General features: G+C 42.7%; 1 protein-coding gene across 1 annotated transcript in view; it reads left to right on the forward strand.

The window, feature by feature from the left end:
- The window catches only part of LOC108533557 (disks large-associated protein 1-like), a 79,783-nt gene that overhangs the window by 20,977 nt on the left and 39,700 nt on the right, over nt 1-19,106 (forward strand). The window contains exon 3 of the mRNA XM_017878332.1: nt 15,367-15,788. Within this exon, the coding sequence (XP_017733821.1) occupies nt 15,367-15,788 (422 nt within the window). The remainder of the gene's footprint in view (nt 1-15,366; nt 15,789-19,106) is intronic.

Consider the following 19,106-nt stretch of genomic DNA (forward strand, 5'->3'; position numbering starts at 1 on the left):
AAATAGATAAATAAATAAATAAATAAATAAATAAATAAATAAAATAAAGGCCCTATCTCCAAATACAGTCACATGTTAAGGTACTAGGTGTTAGGACTTCAACATACGAATTTAGGGAAGGGGCCCATGATTCGGCCTGTAACACATATTCAGCTGTGAATGACATTTCCTAGTCATAATAATATAGTTATAAAAAACAAGTTCTGAATATAGTTATCCAAATTGATAATACAACTATATCAGGGGAATGGAAAAATACAGGGACAGACCGGAAGTGCATGTGTGTATGTGTGTAAGAAAGAGAAGGCAGGCGCGGTGGCTCACACCTGTAATTCCAACACTTTGAGAGGTCGAGGCGGGCTCATCACGAGGTCAGGAGTTCGAGACCAGCCTGATCAGCATGGTGAAACCCTGTCCCTACTAATAATACAAAAATTAGCCAGGTGTGGTGGCACGTGCCTGTAATCCCAGCTACCTCAGGAGGCTGAGGCAGGAAAACTGCTTGAACCCGGGAGACGGCAGTTGCAGTGGGCCGAGATTGCACCACTGCACTCCAGCCCGGGCAAACAAGTGAGACTCCTTTTCAAAAAAAAAGAAAGAAAGAGAGAGAGAGTGAGGAATAGGAGTGGTGGAAAGGTGAGAGAAATCTAAATCTTCAGCATTCCTAAGGACAAACACTAAAAAAAGTTCAAAGATTTATTTTTGTTATTTAGAAATAGTGTTTAAAAGTGGCTGCCTCTGAAGCAGAAAGTTGCTCTATAATTGGGCCAGGCATTTCTATTTTTCATAACTAACCTTTTAGAACAATTTGATATTTTAAAACTGTGCATACATAACTGTGATAAAATTTCCTTAAATGAAATAATCCAGACATATAAAAAATGTTCTCTTTTTTTTGAGATGGAGTCTCAGGCTGTCGCCCAGGCTGGAGTGTGTGCGATCTTGGCTCGCTGCAACTTCCGCCTCCCAGGTTCAAGCGAATACCCCGCCACAGCCTCCCGAGTAGCTGAGATTACAGGCATGCGCCAGCACGCCCAGCTAATTTTTGTATTTTTAGTAGAGATGGGGTTTCGCCATGTTTGCCTGGCTGGTCTCAAACCCCTGGGCTCAAGCGATCCGGCCACCTCCACCTCCCAAAGTGCTGGGATTTCAAGCCTGAACCACCGCACCTGGCCTAATGCAGTGTTAAATAGAAATCATGAGTATGGACATCCTTGCCTTGTTAACTGATCTTAGGTGCAAATACTCAGTCTTTCACCTTTAAGTATGGTGTGCAGTGGCCCGATCCGATGTGTACCACCATGCCTGGCTAATTTTTGTTTGTTTGTTTGTTTGTTTTCTTTTTTTGAGACGAGTCTCGTTCTGTCGCCCAGGCTGGAGTGCAGCGGCGCAATCCCGGCTCACTGCAAGCTCCGCCTCCCGGGTTCCCGCCATTCTCCTGCCTCAGCCTCCCAAGTAGCTGGGACTACAGGCGCCCGCAACCTCGCCCGGCTAGCTTTTTGTATTTTTTTTTTTGGTAGAGACGGGGTTTCACCGCGTTAGCCAGGATGGTCTCGATTTCCTGACCTCGTGATCCTCCCGCCTCGGCCCCCCAAAGTGCTGGGATTACAGGAGTGAGCCACCGCGCCCGGCCTAATTTTTGTATTTTTTGTAGAAACGAGTTTTCACCATGTTGCCCAGGCTAAGCTTGAACTCCTGAGCTCAAAGCGATCTACCTGCCTCAGCCTTCCAAAGGGCTGGATTATAGGCAGGAGCCACTGTACCCAGCTAGCTTTAGGGTTTTGTTTTGTTTTGTTTTATAGATGCCTTTTATCTACTTGAGGAAGTTCCTTTCTTTTCCTAATTTGTTGAGAATTATGATCAGGAACAGATATTGGATTTTGTCAAACGCTTTTTTGGCATCTATTGAGATGTTAAAAGTTTTCATTTTTAGACTATTACTATGATGAATTGCATTTTTTAAAGAAAAATTATAGTAAGATACATATAACACAAAATTTACCATTTAAACCATTTTAAGGTATACAATTCAGTGGCATTAGCTACATTTACAACATTGCACAACCATCATCATGACTTAGTTCCAAAATATTTTGATCATCACCCACAGAAATCTCATACCCATTAGTAGTCACTGCATTCCTTTCTCCTCCCAGTCTCTGTAACTACTAATTGGCTTGCTGTTTCTATGGACTTGTCTATTCTAGATATTTCTTATAAATTGAATCATACAATATGTGGCCTTTTGTGTGTGGCCTCCTTCATTTAGTGTGATGTTGTGGAGGTTCATCCATGTTGTAGCATGTGTTAGTACTTAATTCCTTTTTATAAGTGAGTAATATCCAGTTGCCTAGATATACCACATTTTGTTTATGCATTCATCTGCTTATGGATATTTGGGGTTTTAAAAATCTTTCATCTATCTATTTATCCATCTTGAATAGAGCTGCTATGAACATTCATGTACAAGTCTTTGAACACCTGTTTTAAATTCTTTTTGGTATATACCTAGCAATAGAATTGCTAGTTAATATAGAAATTCTTTCCACAGTGGCTGCACCATTTTACCGTTCCTACTAACGATGTATGAGCATTCCAGTTTCTCCACGATCTGGTCAACACTTATTTTCCTCTTTAAATTTTTTTCCCTTGTGGCAATCCTAGTGGGTATGAAGTGGCGTGTCACTGTGGTGTGGATCTATACATCTGTAATGACTAATCATGTTGATTGCCTTTTCCTGTGTCTATTGGCCATTTTTTATCTTTGGAGACATGTCTCGTCATGTCCTATGCCTATTTTTTAATTGGGTTATTTGTCTTTTTGTTGTTGAGTGTTTTAAGAGTTCTTTATATAGTCTGGATACTAGATCCTTATCAATATATGATTTGGAAATATTTTCTCCCATTCTATGAGTTGTTTTTCCACTCTCTTGATAGGGTCCTTGGATGCACTACAGTTTTTACATTTGATGAAGTTGGCCAGGTGCAGTGGCTCACGCCTGTAATCCCAGCACTTTGGGAGACTGAGGCAGGTGTATCATCTGAGGTCAGGAGTTCAAGACCATCCTGGCCAACATGATGAAACCTCATCTCTATTAAAAGTAGGAAAATTTAGCCAGTTGTAGTGGCTAGCACCTGTAATCCCAGCTACTCGGGAGGCTGAGTGAAGAGAATTGCTTGAACCCGGGAGGCAGAGGTTGCAGTGAGCCAAGATAGTGCCACTGCACTCCAGCCTGGGTAACACAAGTGAAACTCCGTCTCAAAAAATAAAAATAAAAATAAATAAATACACCTGATGAAGTTTAATTTATGTTACACAGGCTGGCCTTGAACTCCTGGGCTCAAGCGATCCCATCTCCTCAGCCTCCCAAGTAGCTGGGACTGCAGTGTGCACCATCCCAGCCAGCTTATTTTTTCTTTGGTTGATTGTGCTTTTTGCTTTCATTGTCATATTTAAGAAGTTATTGCCAAATCCAGGGTCCTCAGGATTTGCTCCTGTAATGTCTTCTAAGAATGTAACAGTTAGCTCTTAAATTTAGGCCTTTGATCCATTTTGAGGTAATTTTTATATATGCTAAGGATCCAACTTCACTATTTTGCATGTATCTATGCAGTTATCTCACATTGGTTGATTTGGTTTTTTTTTTTTAGTTTTGAGACAGAGTCTTGCTCTGTCACCCAGGTTGGAGTACAGTGGCATGATCTCTACTCACTGAAACCTCTGCCTCCTGGGTTCAAGCGATTCTCCTGCCTCAGCCTCCTGAGTAGCTGGGATTATAGGCACCTGACACCATGCCCGGCTAATTTTTGTATTTTTAGTAGATATGAGGTTTCACCATGTTGGCCACACTGGTCTCGAACTCCTGACCTTAGGTGATCTGCCCGCCTTGGCCTCCCAAAGTGCTGGGATTACAGGTGTGAGCCACCTCACCCAGCCACATTGATTGATTTTTGAATGATAATCTAACCTTGTATTTCTGGGATATACCCAATTTTGTCATCCTGTGCAATCCTGTTTATATATTATTGGATTTGATTGGTTAAAATTTAGCTAAGAACTTTTGTGTCTGTATTCATGAGGGCTCTCTCTTTTTTTTTTTTTTTTTTTGAGACGGAGTCTCCGCTCTGTCGCCCAGGCTGGACTGCAGTGGCAGATCCTCGCTCACTGCAAGCTTGCCTCCCGGGTTTACGCCATTCTCCCGCTCAGCCTCCCGAGTAGCTGGACTACGGCGCCCGCCCCTCCGCCCGCTAGTTTTTTTTGTTTTTTTTTTTTTTGTGTATTTTCTTTAGTAGAAGACAGGGTTCACCCTGTTCGCCAGGATGGTCTCGATTCCTGACTCGTGATCCGCCGTCTCGCCTCGCGAGTGCTGGAATTACAGCTGAGCCACCGCGCCCGCCCGAGGGGCCTCTTCTATCAGTTTCTTGTTTTGCTCTTTTGGTTCAGAATAAAGTTATCTTCATGAAGTAGGAACTGTTTCTCCTCTTGTTTCAGTTTTTCTGGATGATTTTGTGTGGAATTCGGATTTTTTTTTTAAATTAATGTTTCATTGAAGTCACCAATGAAGGCGACCTCGATCGGGGCGTTTCAGGGAACGTTTTTACTATAAGCGTGCAATTTATTTTAAAGATTTAGGCTAGCCAGGCCATTGATTCCTTCTTGTTTGATTTGATATTTGTACCTTTCAACATGAACTTGTTTATTTCGTTCTAAAGTTATCCAATGTACTTGGTAAAGAGCTGCTTATCATATTCCCCCTATATTTTATATTTATAGAATCTGTAGTTGTGTCACTGGCTCTCATTTTGATATTGGAATATGTGTCTTCTTTTGTTTTCTCTCAGTCTTGGCCCTTAAAGCGCCTTCTAAATTTTATTAGCTTTTGAAAAACCAAGCCTTTTGATTTCATTGATTCTTCGTTTTTTGTGTTTTTTTTTTTTTGAGGCGAGTCTCGCTTCTGTCACAGGCTGGGAGTGCAGTGGCCGGATCTCAGCTCACTGCAAAGGCTCCCGCTCCCGGGTTCACGCGCATTCTCCCTGTCTCGAGCCTCGCCGGGTAGCTGGGTTACTACAGGCCGCACGTCGCGCCGGCTAGGCTTTTGTGTATTTTAGTAGAGACGGGGTTTCACCGTGTTATTCCAGGATGTCTCGATCTCCTGACGCTCGTGATCGGGCCGGTCTCGGCTCCCAAAGTGCTGGGATTACAGTGCTTGGTCACCGCGCCCGGTCTCATTGATTCTTCTGTATAGTTTTTCTGTTTACTCCTTCATTGATTTCTGCTTTTATCGTATAAGTTCCTTTATTCTCTTTACCGTGAGCTAATTTGCTCTTCTATTTTACTTAGGTGGAAGCTGAGCTTGATTTGAAACCTTAATTCTTTTTGATAGTGGTGTCTAGTACTATATATTTCCCTCTAAGTACTGCTTTACTACATCCTACATAATTTTGGTGATACATTGTTTTTCTTTTCATTCAGTTTAAAATCTTTCTACTTGTCCGGCGCGGTGGCTAGCCTGAATCCCAGCACTGTTGGGAGGCCGAGACGGGTGGATCACAAGGTCAGGAGATCGCGACCCCCTGGCATAATCGGTGAAACCCCGGTTCTCTACTAAAGCAATACAAAAAACTAGCCGGAGCGAGGTGGTGGGCGCCTGAGTCCCAGCTCTCGGGGCTGAGGCAGGAGAATGGCATAACCCGGAGGGCAGAGCTTGCGTGATTGCTGAGACGGCCACCGCACTCCACCTGGGGCAGAGCAGACTCCGGCCTCAAAAAAAATAATAATAACATAAAAAAAATAAAATAAAATAAATAATATTTCTGATTTTCCCTTTTGATTTTTTTTTTTTTTTTTCCTTTAACCACATGGGCTACTTAGAAGTGTGTTACCCAGTCTCCAAAAATTTGGGAATTTTCCAAATGTTTTTTAGCTATTGATTTCTATTTAATTCCATTGTGGTCAGACAACATACTTTTTCTTGAACCCTTGAAAATTTATTGAAACTTGTTTTTGGGGCCAAAATATAGTCTATCTTGTTAAATACTCTGTGTGTACTCGGAAAAAAAATGTGTACTTTGCTTTTTTTTTTTGAGACAAGGTCTGGCATTACCACCAGACTGGAGTGCAGTGGCTCCATCTCAGCTCACTGTAACCTCTGCCTCCGTGGTCTCAAGGGATCCTCCTACCTCCTACCTACCTTGAAATCAACAGCTAAAAAATATTTGGAAAATCCCCAAATTTTTGGAGACTAGGTAAGTCACTTCTAAGTAGCCCATGAGTGAAAGGAAAAAAATCAAAAGGGAAAATAGAAAGTATTTTAAACCTTTCTTATAGGGCGTGACTGCTGGCGATGAATACTTTCAGCTTCTTTTTTTTTGAGATGGAGTCTCGCTCTTTCGCCCAGGCTGGAGTACAGTGGCACAATCTCGGCTCACCACAACCTCACAACCTCCACCTCCCAGATTCAAGCAATTCTTGTGCCTCAGCTTCCCAAGTAGCTGGGACTGCAGGTGCACGCCGCCATGCCTGGCTAAGTTTTGTATTTTTAGTAGAGATGGGTTTTGACATGTTGGCCAGGCTGGTCTTGAACTCCTGACCTCAGGTGATCCACCCGCCTCAGCCTCCCAAGGTGTTGGGATTACAGGCGTGAGCCACCATGCCCGGGCTACTTTCAGCTCCTGTATATCTAAAAAAGTCCTTATTTTGTCTTCATTTTAAAAGATATTTTGCCACATACAGCACTCTAAGTTAATGGCTAAGTTTTGGGTGTTTTGTTTTGTTTTGTTTTCCAAAGAGGAATGAAGATATCCCAGTCTTGGGTAGGTCATGCGTTGAACAGTACTTAGGTGAATATGCTGTTGGGACCAGTGCAAATCTCAGACCTTCGCTCTGTGCAGTTCTTACCTCTTCCATATGCTGCCATGCAAATTCCAGCTGCCTTGTCCTCCTCATACCCCTAGCAATGTCTCATTAGTCAGGGAGACCACCTCCCCATGGGGACCACTCCCTGGAAACTTGCTCCAGTCAGTCAGAGGTCCCATTTGTTTCCCATATCTCAGAGATCACTGTTCTTCATTGTCTGATATCAAATGTCTTGAAAACAGTTGTTTCATATATTTTGCCAGCTTTTTAGTTGTTTCAGATAATATAGTAAGTTCAGTCATTCTTACTCCATCTGTGCCACGCACAGAAGTCGTCCATATAAGTTTTATTTGGCGTATATGTAAGTAAGGCAAGCCCTGTTATTTAGCACTACTCTCTGGCTTTGAAAGTCTTGGAATGTATTGGAAAAATGTTGGAGTCGTGGGGCCGGGCATGGTGGCTCACGCCTGTAATCCCAGCACTTTGGGAGGCTGAGGCGGGCAGATCACGAGGTCAGGAGATCAAGACCATCCTGGCCAACATGGCGAAACCCCGTCTCTAATAGAAATGCAAAAAATTAGCTGGGCATGATGGTAGGCGCCTGTAGTCTCAGCTACTCGGGAGGCTGAGGCAGGAGAATGGCGTGAACCCGGGAGGCGGAGCTTGCAGTGAGCTGAGATCACACCACTGCACTCCAGCCTGGGCAACAGTACAAGACTCCATCTCAAAAAAAAAAAAAAAAAAAAAAAAATTGGAGTCATGGGAACAAAAGAGTATTCTAGTTTAGAGATCCAGATTGAAAGTTGTTTTACCTCTCTGTTTCTAAAATTTGGGAGGTGACTACTATTAACATCAATAACCTTTTTTGGTGTAAGTTCTCTGATTCAACACCATCAGTGTTTCCTCAACTTTAGGGTCGTGTTACATGTAGATAGAGATTCCTGGTTGAAGTTTAGGACCTATGTCGTGGATTTTGCCTTTCTGCTTATTACCATAGTTCCCAGGTAGCTGTGTTGCTGTCATAATCTCCACTTCAGAAACAAGAGATAAGTGAGTAAGTGTGTGGTATAGGTTCTGGCTTCCCACCTCCGTTCTAACTCGGCTACCTTTCCTAAAGTGAGATATTTCTGATGTATTTTGTAATAATTTATAAAGTAATCATCTCCCAGCTTCACAACTGAAAGTGTTAAGGGGAGGCAGAAACTTTGCAACTGTATACTCCTTGGTTCCCTACTGACAATGTCAAATTGACAAGTGACAACTGTCATTCTTGGTTATATGGAAAGAAGCTACTGGTCTCATAACAATGTTCTGGAAAGCGAATTCCAGGAGGTTATTTTTCTGGTGTATGTATACTTAATATTTTCATTTGTGCCTTTACAAACGATTTCTCCACTGTCTGGGATCTTTAGAGATCATCGAGTGGAATTGAGTGTTGCTGCAAGAAGTCTTAACTTCAGCATCCAGAAAATCAGAAGACAAAATTTTTCCTAGAATAAATGAATGGCAAACCACTCTGTGGCCTCTTTTTCTGCCTCATCAACTCTGCAACCTTATCAATTTTGTTAAACAGGTGAAATTGGCTCACAGTGAATGTCTAGAGCAAGCTTTGTGTGTTCAGAGGTGTGTGTACCTAAACGGAAAGCCGGTGTCTTTTCATTGATGTCAGTGGAGTGGAAATGGAAGCAGATGGGTATTTTGATGATTTGCATAAAAGCTTCTGCCCTTTCTGATCTTCTGTTGGTGGAGCAACCTCCTTCTCTCCTAGTATCCTTTTATACATCACACATAACATTTAGACCTCCAGGACATACTTAATGTGAAAGAGAAAAAATGCTGGCATTAAATATGCCTGTGAATGGCACCCACCATTCCAGTAGATCTGTGAATGCACAGACTGAGTCAGAGGTGTTGAAGGAAAGCCCTGGTGACATATTATGAGAGCCACTCCTCCTCTCTAGAAACAAATGCCTCAGTGAATAGGACTGTTACCCTTTTTTTTTTTCACCAGTGTTGCTCTGTTTCCATTTGCATTTCCAGAAGTGACCCAATTCTGAGTTTCCTTGCTTCACACATCAAAGCTCACAGCCTTCATAACTGGGTGGAACAAGCAAGTGGAAAGGTAGCATTGTTTTCTCTTATAGCACCATGTCAGCTACTATAAAAGATCTCTTTTGATCACAAGGGACTTAAATATGTGAACATTGGGGCTTGTAGTAATTTGTGCCTTTTCAACTAAGCAGGATATTAAAACATAAAGCCAAAATTGAGGTAATATCTGATAGGCAGTTCAGGGACCACAGACTTGGAAAGGCCTTTGGCAATCAAAATTCCTTTTTTGTCAACCCAGAAGCTTTGGATCAATCCCCACCCCTCAAAGTTTCCTTGGAGTACCTCACAGCCTAGTACCCACCCTTGAAATTGCACTTGAAAAGTAATTTCTTTTCTTTGCCAAGTTAACAATACCATGACCTAGCCAAATAGTTCCTTACTGTACACCTGAGTTTTATAGGCGTGGCATTCAGATGTTTCAAATTTCAAAAGCCTGAAACTTGGCATAACTCCTGATAAGCCTCATAGCTTCCTTTTATCTTTTCTTTCCCTTCTTCTTTCTTTCTGCCATCCCTCCCTCCTTCTCTTTCTCTCGTTCTTTCTTCCTTTTTGCTTATTTTTCAAGATCACTTAGTTTGCAAAAAGAAAACCATCTGTCTCACAACCCTATGGCCTCCATTTGACAAGACTCAATAAAACATAATTGTTAGTGAAACCGCTCATGCTTTGTTTGTTACCTCGGGTCAGTAGCCAAGGAGTGACCTAACCCTCCAGTTGCGGAGGTAAAGCAGTTCCTTCTGGGGCACATTCAATTCAAGGATGTTTTGTTGAGACTCCTAACCAGGGTTCCTATAGTGACAGCCCATTAAAGGTATTAGCACCTGCCCAACTGGTGCTAAAAAGGGGCCGGCAGCACGCTGGGCCATCTCAGAAGTTACCAGATGACAGCACGTCCACTCTCATTATTTTCCATTTCCCCCCTTTGTATCATTTGAGAAAAACATCACAATTATTTGGGGTAGAGAAAATTTTTTTATAGAAAGCGTATCCTATTTTCCTTTGCTTTAAAGACATCTTCAAGCATGATGTTTGTAATCAGAGGAATGATGAACGCAGAGGATTTGAAATAACTGACGGATGTGTGTCTTGAGATAGTTTAAAATCTGGTGATAGGACGGTGTTAACTGTATATAAGCGGAGGGTAGGAGGGTTCCTCCCAGCTGAATTTTTTGAACAAGGGATGCATTATGCCTGTGCTCTCCCATGCATGATTCTAATTGGGAAGCTGATCCAAATTAGTAAACCTAAGTTTACTCTTTTTAGGGAGCTTGAATTTTTTTTTTTTTTTTTTTTTTTTTTTTGATACAGGGTCTCACTGTTGCCCAAGCTGGAGTGCAGTGGTGCCATCTCAGCTCACCGCAGCCTCCTGGGTTCTTCAAGCCATTCTCGTGCCTTAGCCTCCTGAGTAGCTGGGACGACAGCCACGCACCACTATGTCAGGCTAAGTTTTGTATTTTTAGTAGAGACAGGATTTTGCCATGTTGCCCAGGCTGGTCTCAAGTGATCTGCCTGCCTCGGCCTCCCGAGATGCTGGGACTACAGGTGTAAGCCACCGCACCCAGCCAAGCTTGAATTCTTGATCTCAGTCTCCTCATGCCCGTGCCTTATTTTGATCTGTCTTTTATTTTACGTAATGAGACATCTCGGTTTTGACATCAGTGAAAGGGTGCCATTTCATAAAATACCAAGATGGTTGCACTTTCCAGGAGTAGCATTTCAGATCCCACATATATTCAGCCTTGACAGAAGGCTTAGTTTAAAATGTCTAAAGGCATGTACAAAGAAAGAAAGAATAGCAGAGTGCTAGCATTGCCCCCTTTGGAACTGGACTTAGCCTTGAAAAGCAGCCATTATGTGAATGAGAGGGATAAAGACGCTAAGTAGAGGCCAGGGGATTCTATGACGGAAAGACTAAGTTAGTCTCCTAATACGTTCATGACTTGAGTCTCATCAGTTGAGTGTCTTGTAGGTCCAAAGCACGGATGTCATAAAGATAATGACTATGCTTAGTTTGCTTAGTTTTTGTGCACAATATCTTTTGTTTAACTGCAACTCTATCAGACAGAGGGACAAGAGTGGAACCTCTGCAGTTTACCCACGTATATTTTGATTTGTAACTTGCTGTACAGAAAAGTTGTAGGAAGTGGGGGAGGGTAGAAACGCCCCTAGTTAGAAATATAAACTTGTTTCATAGAAGGAACATAAAGCAACAGCAGAAGTGAATGCTAACAAGTGACTTTCTTCTGGCTATTCAGAACAGACAGAGTATTGTGTTCCATACTGGTTGATCCAGTCTTTGCTTTCATGGTTTTCTGCTCCTTGGGCCAGAATATTGGCCGGCATTTTTCAGAAGTTGTAATTATTACACACTGTGCCTGCAGGGGCATGAAGAGCCAAAGAAGCTTCAAGATTGAAAACTGTGGGTTGGGAAACAGCAAGCCACTGGGTTCAGCTTTTGGGTTTATATCATCAACCAGCAACTGATCAATTCTTTCAAAAAATAAAGAAATTAATCTAGGGACCTCATTTTGTGTTCCTATCAAAATTGCAGAAAAACAATAACAACTGGACTGCACCCTTCACCCAGAAGGAACTTTGCTCATGAAAGACATAAATCATTTTGTAGAGCAGAACGTTCTTTGAAAGCTCTGAGTAGAAGAAAGCACTTGCTTAAGGAACTTAATTGATAGAAACTAGCAGTTTGGACAGGGCTGCCTGAGTTCAAAGGCACCGCTTTTAATCCCAAACTATTTTAATTTTACTTAACTTTTATTTCTTTCTGAGTGACTACACTGCAAACTGCAGACTTCTATTAATCTACTGCCAAGTAATTTTTCTTAAGAAGGTGGATACTTTGCAAGATCCATCGCCAGGAGATGGCTGTCAGGAATGAGGGTAGTACAGTTTTGTGTAGATAAAAACAGAGGCACAGGAAAGTAGGTCATTCTGTTTTATATGTGGAACAGATTCTGGCTCTGGCAGTTTGCTCTGATTGAAAACAATAAGGGACTAGTACTTCTTTAAGTTTGGAAATGTAATGCCTCTGGCAATGCAGGATCTTGGAGCGTGGAGGCTAATGTTTTCATAGTTGGGATTTCATGTTAGTAGAACAGCCAAAATGTCAACTGTTTGCAAGGAGAGTCATCCAATTCACACATATGCAGCTGAAGAGAAAGCTTAGCTTCAGGAGATGGCAGTTAACATTTTGGGGATGAACGGGAAGAATGCAGAAATAGCCTACTGCAGCCAAGAAATGAGTGGTTGTTGGAAGAACCACTTTAGCAAAATTGTTCTTTCTTTCATTGCTAGCACACGAGACTTGTAACATTGCATTCAGACTTTCACACTATGTGGTTTGTTTGTTTTTTTTTTCTTTTCTTTTTGGCCCATTTGAGAGTTAAGAGTTTACAAAAGTGACTAGGTTGGATAACTTCAGCAGAATTGATTTCTTCAAAAGAGCAAATGGGCCAACTTTGGCTAGTTTATCTTCATAAAATGGATGGCCAGAATTACAACATATTTGGTCATTTTGGCCATCTTAATAACTGACACAGATCAATACCTCAGCCACTTTTTTTCTTAACACTTATTCTCTAGAGAAAAAAATTGATTTATTGAGATGCCTCTTCCTTTTGTGACTCTTAGTCTTTCTACAGTCTTGCGAATAACTACTTGTCTGTATTATTGAGGTCATTCTTTATTTTTGATGGACTAGAATATTGGTTGTTATTGGCTTCAAGAGTGTGGTCCAGGATAGTTTTTTAAAAACCCACATAATCTGGTGTATTTAGTGTTGTATAGATATTGTTCAGTGCACTATCGTTTAAGGCTGGCACTACTGAATATGAAACAGTTGAAAATCAACTGGCCAACAAACTATCTTAAAATGGCACAATCGTGAGCTACTCAAAGAAATGTACCACCTCACACATTCAAAATACAGAAATCACAGAACACACATTCTGTCCGAAAAGCAGAAAGTAACACATGTTGATAAGAACGTGGAGAAATAGGAATCCTGGTGCACTGTTGTGGGAATGCAAAATGGTACAGCCACTAAGGAAAATATTAAGATTGTTCCTCAAAAAATTAAAAACAGAATTAGCATGTGATTCAGTAGTTCTACTTCTAGATATATATTCAAAATAATTGAAATCAGGGACTCAATAGATACCCGTGTATCCATGTTCATAGCAGCATTACTCACAATAGCCGAAAGGTGAAAGCAACTCAAGTGGCCATGAATGGGTAAGATAAATATGGGTAAATACATACAATGGGAATACTATTCAGCCTTAAAAAGGAAAGAAATTCAGACACATGTTACAACATGGATGAAACTTTGAAGATGTTATGTTAAATTTAAAAAGCCAGTCACAAAACACAAATACTACATGATTCCACCGATAAGAGGTACCTAGAGTAGTCACACTCACAGACACAGAAAGTGGAATGATGGTTGCCTAGGGCTGGGGGGAGGAGGAAATGGAGCGTTAGTGTTTCATGGGTACACAGTTTCAGTTGGAAAAGATAAGAAAGTTGACATGGATGGTGGCGATGGTTGCACATACAATGTGAATATATTAAGTGTTTAATGCCATTGAACTGTATGTTTAATAATGGTTCAGCTGGTACATTTTATGTTATATATATTTTATCATAATAAAAAATAAGTAAACTATTAGGCCAGGAAGTGACTTTAAAAAAAAAAGATATACAGGGCAGGGTAACAGACACATGGTGCTATCTTCAGTGGACTTATATTCTGTCATCGTTTCCTGCCTTCTCCAGAGGCCAGCAAAGCTCTTCTTGTATGTCTTCAATGACTTCAGGCCCACACCTTCCTTGCCCATTGTCTGAGAAAGAGTTCCTCATTTCTCTCCTCTTCTCCCTCCCCTCCCGCCTTCCACATGTTCTCCCCTTCATTGCAGGGTTCAGCCAGAGATATACAGGGCGCTTTGGTTGAGAAACACTAATCTCATGGACATCCATGTAAAATGCTCAGACTTAATCTGTGAACAAGGTGTCTTTCATCACCTTGCTAGAACTGTGAAAAGAAAATTAAAGGCACAGGTGAGGGCAGAAATACAGAGCCCTGATAGAGAACTATAAGCTGATGTTTGCTCCCAAGGCTTTGTACCTACATGTCTAAGAGAAAGGTAAACCCTTTTACCGGCCAATGAGTTTAAATTTTTTTTTTTTTTTTTTTTTTTTTTTGAAGGACGAGTTCTCGCTCTTTTTTTTTTTTATTTTTTTTTTTTATTCTTTTTTTTAATCTCGGCCCAGCGCCTGCGTTGTGCAGTTGCCGGATCTCAGCCTCCACTTCAAGCTCCGCCTCCCGGGGTTACTACACCGTGGTCTCCTGCCTCAGGCTCCGAGCTGGTGGGCACACTCACGGCCCGCCGCCAACCTCGCCTGCCTTTAGTTTTTTTGGGTATTTTTTAGTAATGAGTACGGGTTTCACCGGATGTTAGGCCAGGATAGCGGCTCGTCGAACTCTCCTGACCTCGTGATATTCGCCGTCTTTGGGGGCCTTCACAAGAGTGCGCTGCGTATTACAGGCATGGCCCACTCGCCCACTGGGCCCCTTTTCTCCCTATTTGAGCCCAAATTACCCGGACTAAGATACTAGTGAATTGTTTCCTTACTCATCACCAACCTGAATTTCAGGACTTAAGTCACCCCATATTTGGGGAGGAAGTGGGACACTTCAGGTAAGGAATGATAGAGCTAGACATTCTACTGGCTTTAATAGTTCAGCGCTTTGTCCCATCTATAAAATTTCTCTTGATACGCTTTAATATTCCATACTGAGCAAACATGAGATTCGTGCTCTTCATATTGAAGCTATGACAATCAATATGCTTGCCTCAAGGGTCTACCCCTGCCACCACCACCCCCAACACACACACACACACACACACACACACACACACAGAGAAGATTGAGAAGATGAGACTTCTAATGGTCTCATCCGGTGAGTAAAGTAGAAAGTAGTTTTGCTGCAAGAAATATCCTTGCCAGGTGCAGTGGCTCACACCTGTAATCCCAGCACTTTGGGAGGCCGAGGCAGGCAGATCACTTGAGGTCAGGAGTTTGAAACCAGCCTGGCCAACATGGTGAAACTTCTTCTCTACTAAAAATACAAAAATTAGCCGGATGTGGTGGCATATACCTGTAATCTCAGCTACTCAGGAGGCTGAGGTGGGAGAATCGCTTGAACCCGGGAGGTGGAGGTTGCTGTGAGCCAAGATTGCGCTACTGCACTCCAGCCTGGGAGAAAGAGTGACACTCTGTCTCCAAAAAACAAGCAAACAAACAAACAAAAAAAGAGAAAGAAAAAGAAAAGAAAGAAAGAAATATCCTCTAACTAAATTTCTTTTTTCTATTCTCCCAAGCTTCCGCAGGTTCACTCGATCCAACAGTGTGACGACAGCAGTACAGGCGGACCTGGACTTCCATGATAATCTGGAAAATTCTCTGGAATCTATAGAGGACAATTCGTGTCCTGGCCCAATGGCCAGACAGTTCTCCCGTGATGCCAGCACCTCCACAGTCAGCATTCAGGGCTCAGGAAACCATTACCACGCCTGTGCCGCCGATGATGACTTTGACACGGATTTTGACCCCTCTATTCTGCCTCCTCCGGACCCCTGGATTGACTCTATCACTGAAGACCCACTGGAGGCCGTGCAAAGGTCAGTGTGCCACCGGGACGGCCACTGGTTCCTGAAGCTCCTCCAGGCAGAGCGAGACCGCATGGAGGGGTGGTGCCAACAGATGGAGCGGGAAGAACGGGAAAACAACCTGCCCGAAGACAGTAAGTCATGCCACCCACCGCGCCACACCCGTCCCCTGGGGCTGGGGTTGCTTTGCCTGCGCAGACCTTGTTGTTTTCTTCTCTGCCAGCTTCACTTGTATAACCTTGACGTTCCACACCCCAAACCAGAACACGCAGGAGAGCTAGGCGATTCCAGCTGAGTCCAGAAGTCCCTGTGCAGCCCAAAACCAAGAAAACTCCTGGGGAGACAGATGTAACACTGTCCTTAGCTCCAGGCCCATGACGTTCTTTTTCTCTCTGAAAATACCAAGCTCTGTGTGGAGGTGCTTTCCCGTCTCTAACTTGGTCCCTCTTCTCCAGGATGATCCTGGAATGTCGCTGATTCTCAGAGGATTGAAAATAATTCTAGGCCGGGCGCGGTGGCTCAAGCCTGTAATCCCAGCACTTTGGGAGGCCGAGACGGGCGGATCGCGAGGTCGGGAGATCAAGACCTTCCTGGCTAACACGGTGAAACCCCGTCTCTACTAAAACTACAAAATCTAGCCGGGCGAGGTGGCGGCGCCTGTAGTCCCAGCTACCCGGGAGGCTGAGGCAGGAGAATGGCGTGAACCCGGGAGGCGGAGCTTGCAGTGAGCTGAGATCCGGCCACTGCACTCCAGCCTGGGTGACAGAGCGAGACTCCATCTCAAAAAAAAAAAAAAGAAAAGAATTCTAAACAAAACGTCTCGTGTATCCCATAAATATATACATCTACTATATACCCACAAAATTCTTTTTAAATAAAAAAAGAAAATAATTCTGACTAGCCCAGTGCAGTGGTGCCCACCTGTAGTCACAGATGATTCAAGAGACTGAGGTAAAGGATCGCTCGAGTCCAGGGGTTAGAGGCTGCAGTGAGCTGTGATCACAGCACTGCACTCCAGCCTGGGTGACAGAGCAAGACCCCATCTGTAAAAATAAATATATAAATAATGCTAACTTTTTCAAGGTCCATAGATACAGGTACATTGGGAATTTATATTCTTTATGATTTTGTTATTCTCATCAACATACAGCATTAAAACAAGGCTTATAATGTATAGGCCAGTAGAAACCCCCACCTATTTACAGTCTTGTCTGTTTGACGGGTGCTTTCTCTTAGGATTTACAGAGGCAAACCCTTTAGCTGCTAAAATAATACATTTTATAATCTTATTACAATTGAATGGGCTAAAGTGAAATACATGATGCATACATAAAATAAATAATGGACACTATTTTTTGCCCACTATTCTTTTCTTTCTTTTTTCAGACAGGGCCTCACTCCTCACCCAAGTTGGAGTGCAGTGGCGCAATCATGGCTCACCCCAGCCTCGACCTTCCAAGTACTTGGGACTATAGGCATGCACCCCATGCTGATTTTTGTATTTTTGGTAGAGGTGGCGTTTTGCCATGTTGCCCAGGCTGGTCTTGAACTACTGAACTCAAGCAATCCGCCCACCTCGGCCGCCCAAAGTGCTGGGATTACAGGCGTGAGACACTGTGCCCAGCCTGCACACTATTATTTTCAAACTTGACCTTTTAACATTTGAAAAGAAAATTAACAATTGAAAAGAAANGCTTATTTATAATCAGTATGTATTTTATTTTATTTTATTTTATTTTATTTTATTTTATTTTATTTATTTTTTTGAGATGGAGTCTCGCTCTGTTGCCCAGGCTGGAGTCCAGTGGGGCGATCTCAGCTCACTGCGAGCTCTGCCTCCCGGGTTCAGGCCATTCTCCTGCCTCAGCCTCCCGAATAGCTGGAACTACAGGCACCCGTCACCATGCCCGGCTACTTTTTTTGTATTTTTAGGAGAGATGGGGTTTCACTGTGTTAGCCAGGATGGTCTTGATCTCCTGACCTCGTGATCTGCCTGCCTGGGCCCCCCAAAGTGCTGGGATTACAGGTATGAGCCACCACGCCCGGCCATCAGTATGTATTTTAATGTTGTATGTTTATTTTCCTCTGAAACATTATTATTAAATTAATGCTGGATCCTCCAACTGATGATATTTTTGAAACAAAGAAATTTGGTGGTAGGCATTAATGCCTACTTCATGTCTGTGTGGGAAGGATCTAAAAGAGTATTACTATGAAGTAACTTTTAGACTTTTAAATTTACTTTTCAATTTTATTATGAACTTTTCTTTTTTTTTTTTTTTGTGAGACGGAGTTTCGCTTTTGTTGCCCAGTCTGGAGTGCAATGGTGCGATCTTGGCTCACCGCAACGTCCGCCTCCTGGGTTCAAGCTATTCTCCTGCCTCAGCCTCCCAAGTAGCTGGGATTACAGGCATGTGCCACAACATGCAGCTACTTTTGTATTTTTAGTAGAGACGGGGTTTGTTGGTCTAGCTGGTCTTGAACTCCTGACCTCAGGTGATCCACCAGCCTCGGCCTCCCAAAGTGCTGGGATTACAGGCATAAGCTACCATGCCCGGCCTATTATGAACATTTTTAAACATGCACAAAAGTAGAGAGTTCAACATGATGAGTACCCATGTATTCATCACCTGCTTCAACAACTGGTCAGTCTTATCTCCCCCATTAGCAGTTATTGTTGTCAGAGTATTTTTAAGAAAATCCAGGGCCAGGTGTGGTGGCTCATACCTGTAATCCCAGCACTTTTGGAGGCCAAGGCAGGAGGATCGCTTGAGATCAGGAGTTCATGACCAGTATAGCCAACGTGGTGAAATACCATTTCTACTAAAAATACAAAAATTAGCCAGGTGCAATGGCACACGCCTGTAATCCCAGCAACTTGGAAGGCTGAGGCAGGAGAATTGCTTAAATTCAGAGGAAGAAGTTGTGGCAAACTGAGATTGTGCCACTGCACTCTAGCCTGGGCACCAGAGTGAGACTCCGTCTCCAAAAAAAACAAAGAAAGAAAGAAAATCCAAGGGCATCCTGTCACTTCCTTATGTAGCTCACACTTACAGAAAACATTTTTTAAAATATAATCATAGGCCGTGTGCGGTGGCTCACGCCTATAATCCTAGCACTTTGGGAGGCTGAGGCAGGCAGATCACTTGAGGTCAGGAGTTCTAGACCAGCCTGGCCAACATGGTGAAACCCCATCTCTAGTAAAAATACAAAAATTAGCCAGGTATGGAGGCGGGCCCCTGTAATCCCAGCTACTCAGGAGGCTGAGGCAGAGAATCGCATGAACCCATGAGGTGTAGGTTGCAGTGAACCGACATCATAGCTACTGCACTCCAGCCTGGGTGACAGAGCGAGACTCCGACTCAAAAAAGGTAAAATATTATCATGCATTATCATACCTAAAAAAAAAAACAATAATTCTTTTTTTTTTTTTCTTTTTTGAGGCGGAGTCT

The sequence above is a fragment of the Rhinopithecus bieti genome, unplaced genomic scaffold (genome assembly GCF_001698545.2).
Source record: "Rhinopithecus bieti isolate Rb0 unplaced genomic scaffold, ASM169854v2 scaffold_11839, whole genome shotgun sequence".
In the NCBI taxonomy this organism is placed as follows: Eukaryota; Metazoa; Chordata; class Mammalia; order Primates; family Cercopithecidae; genus Rhinopithecus; species Rhinopithecus bieti.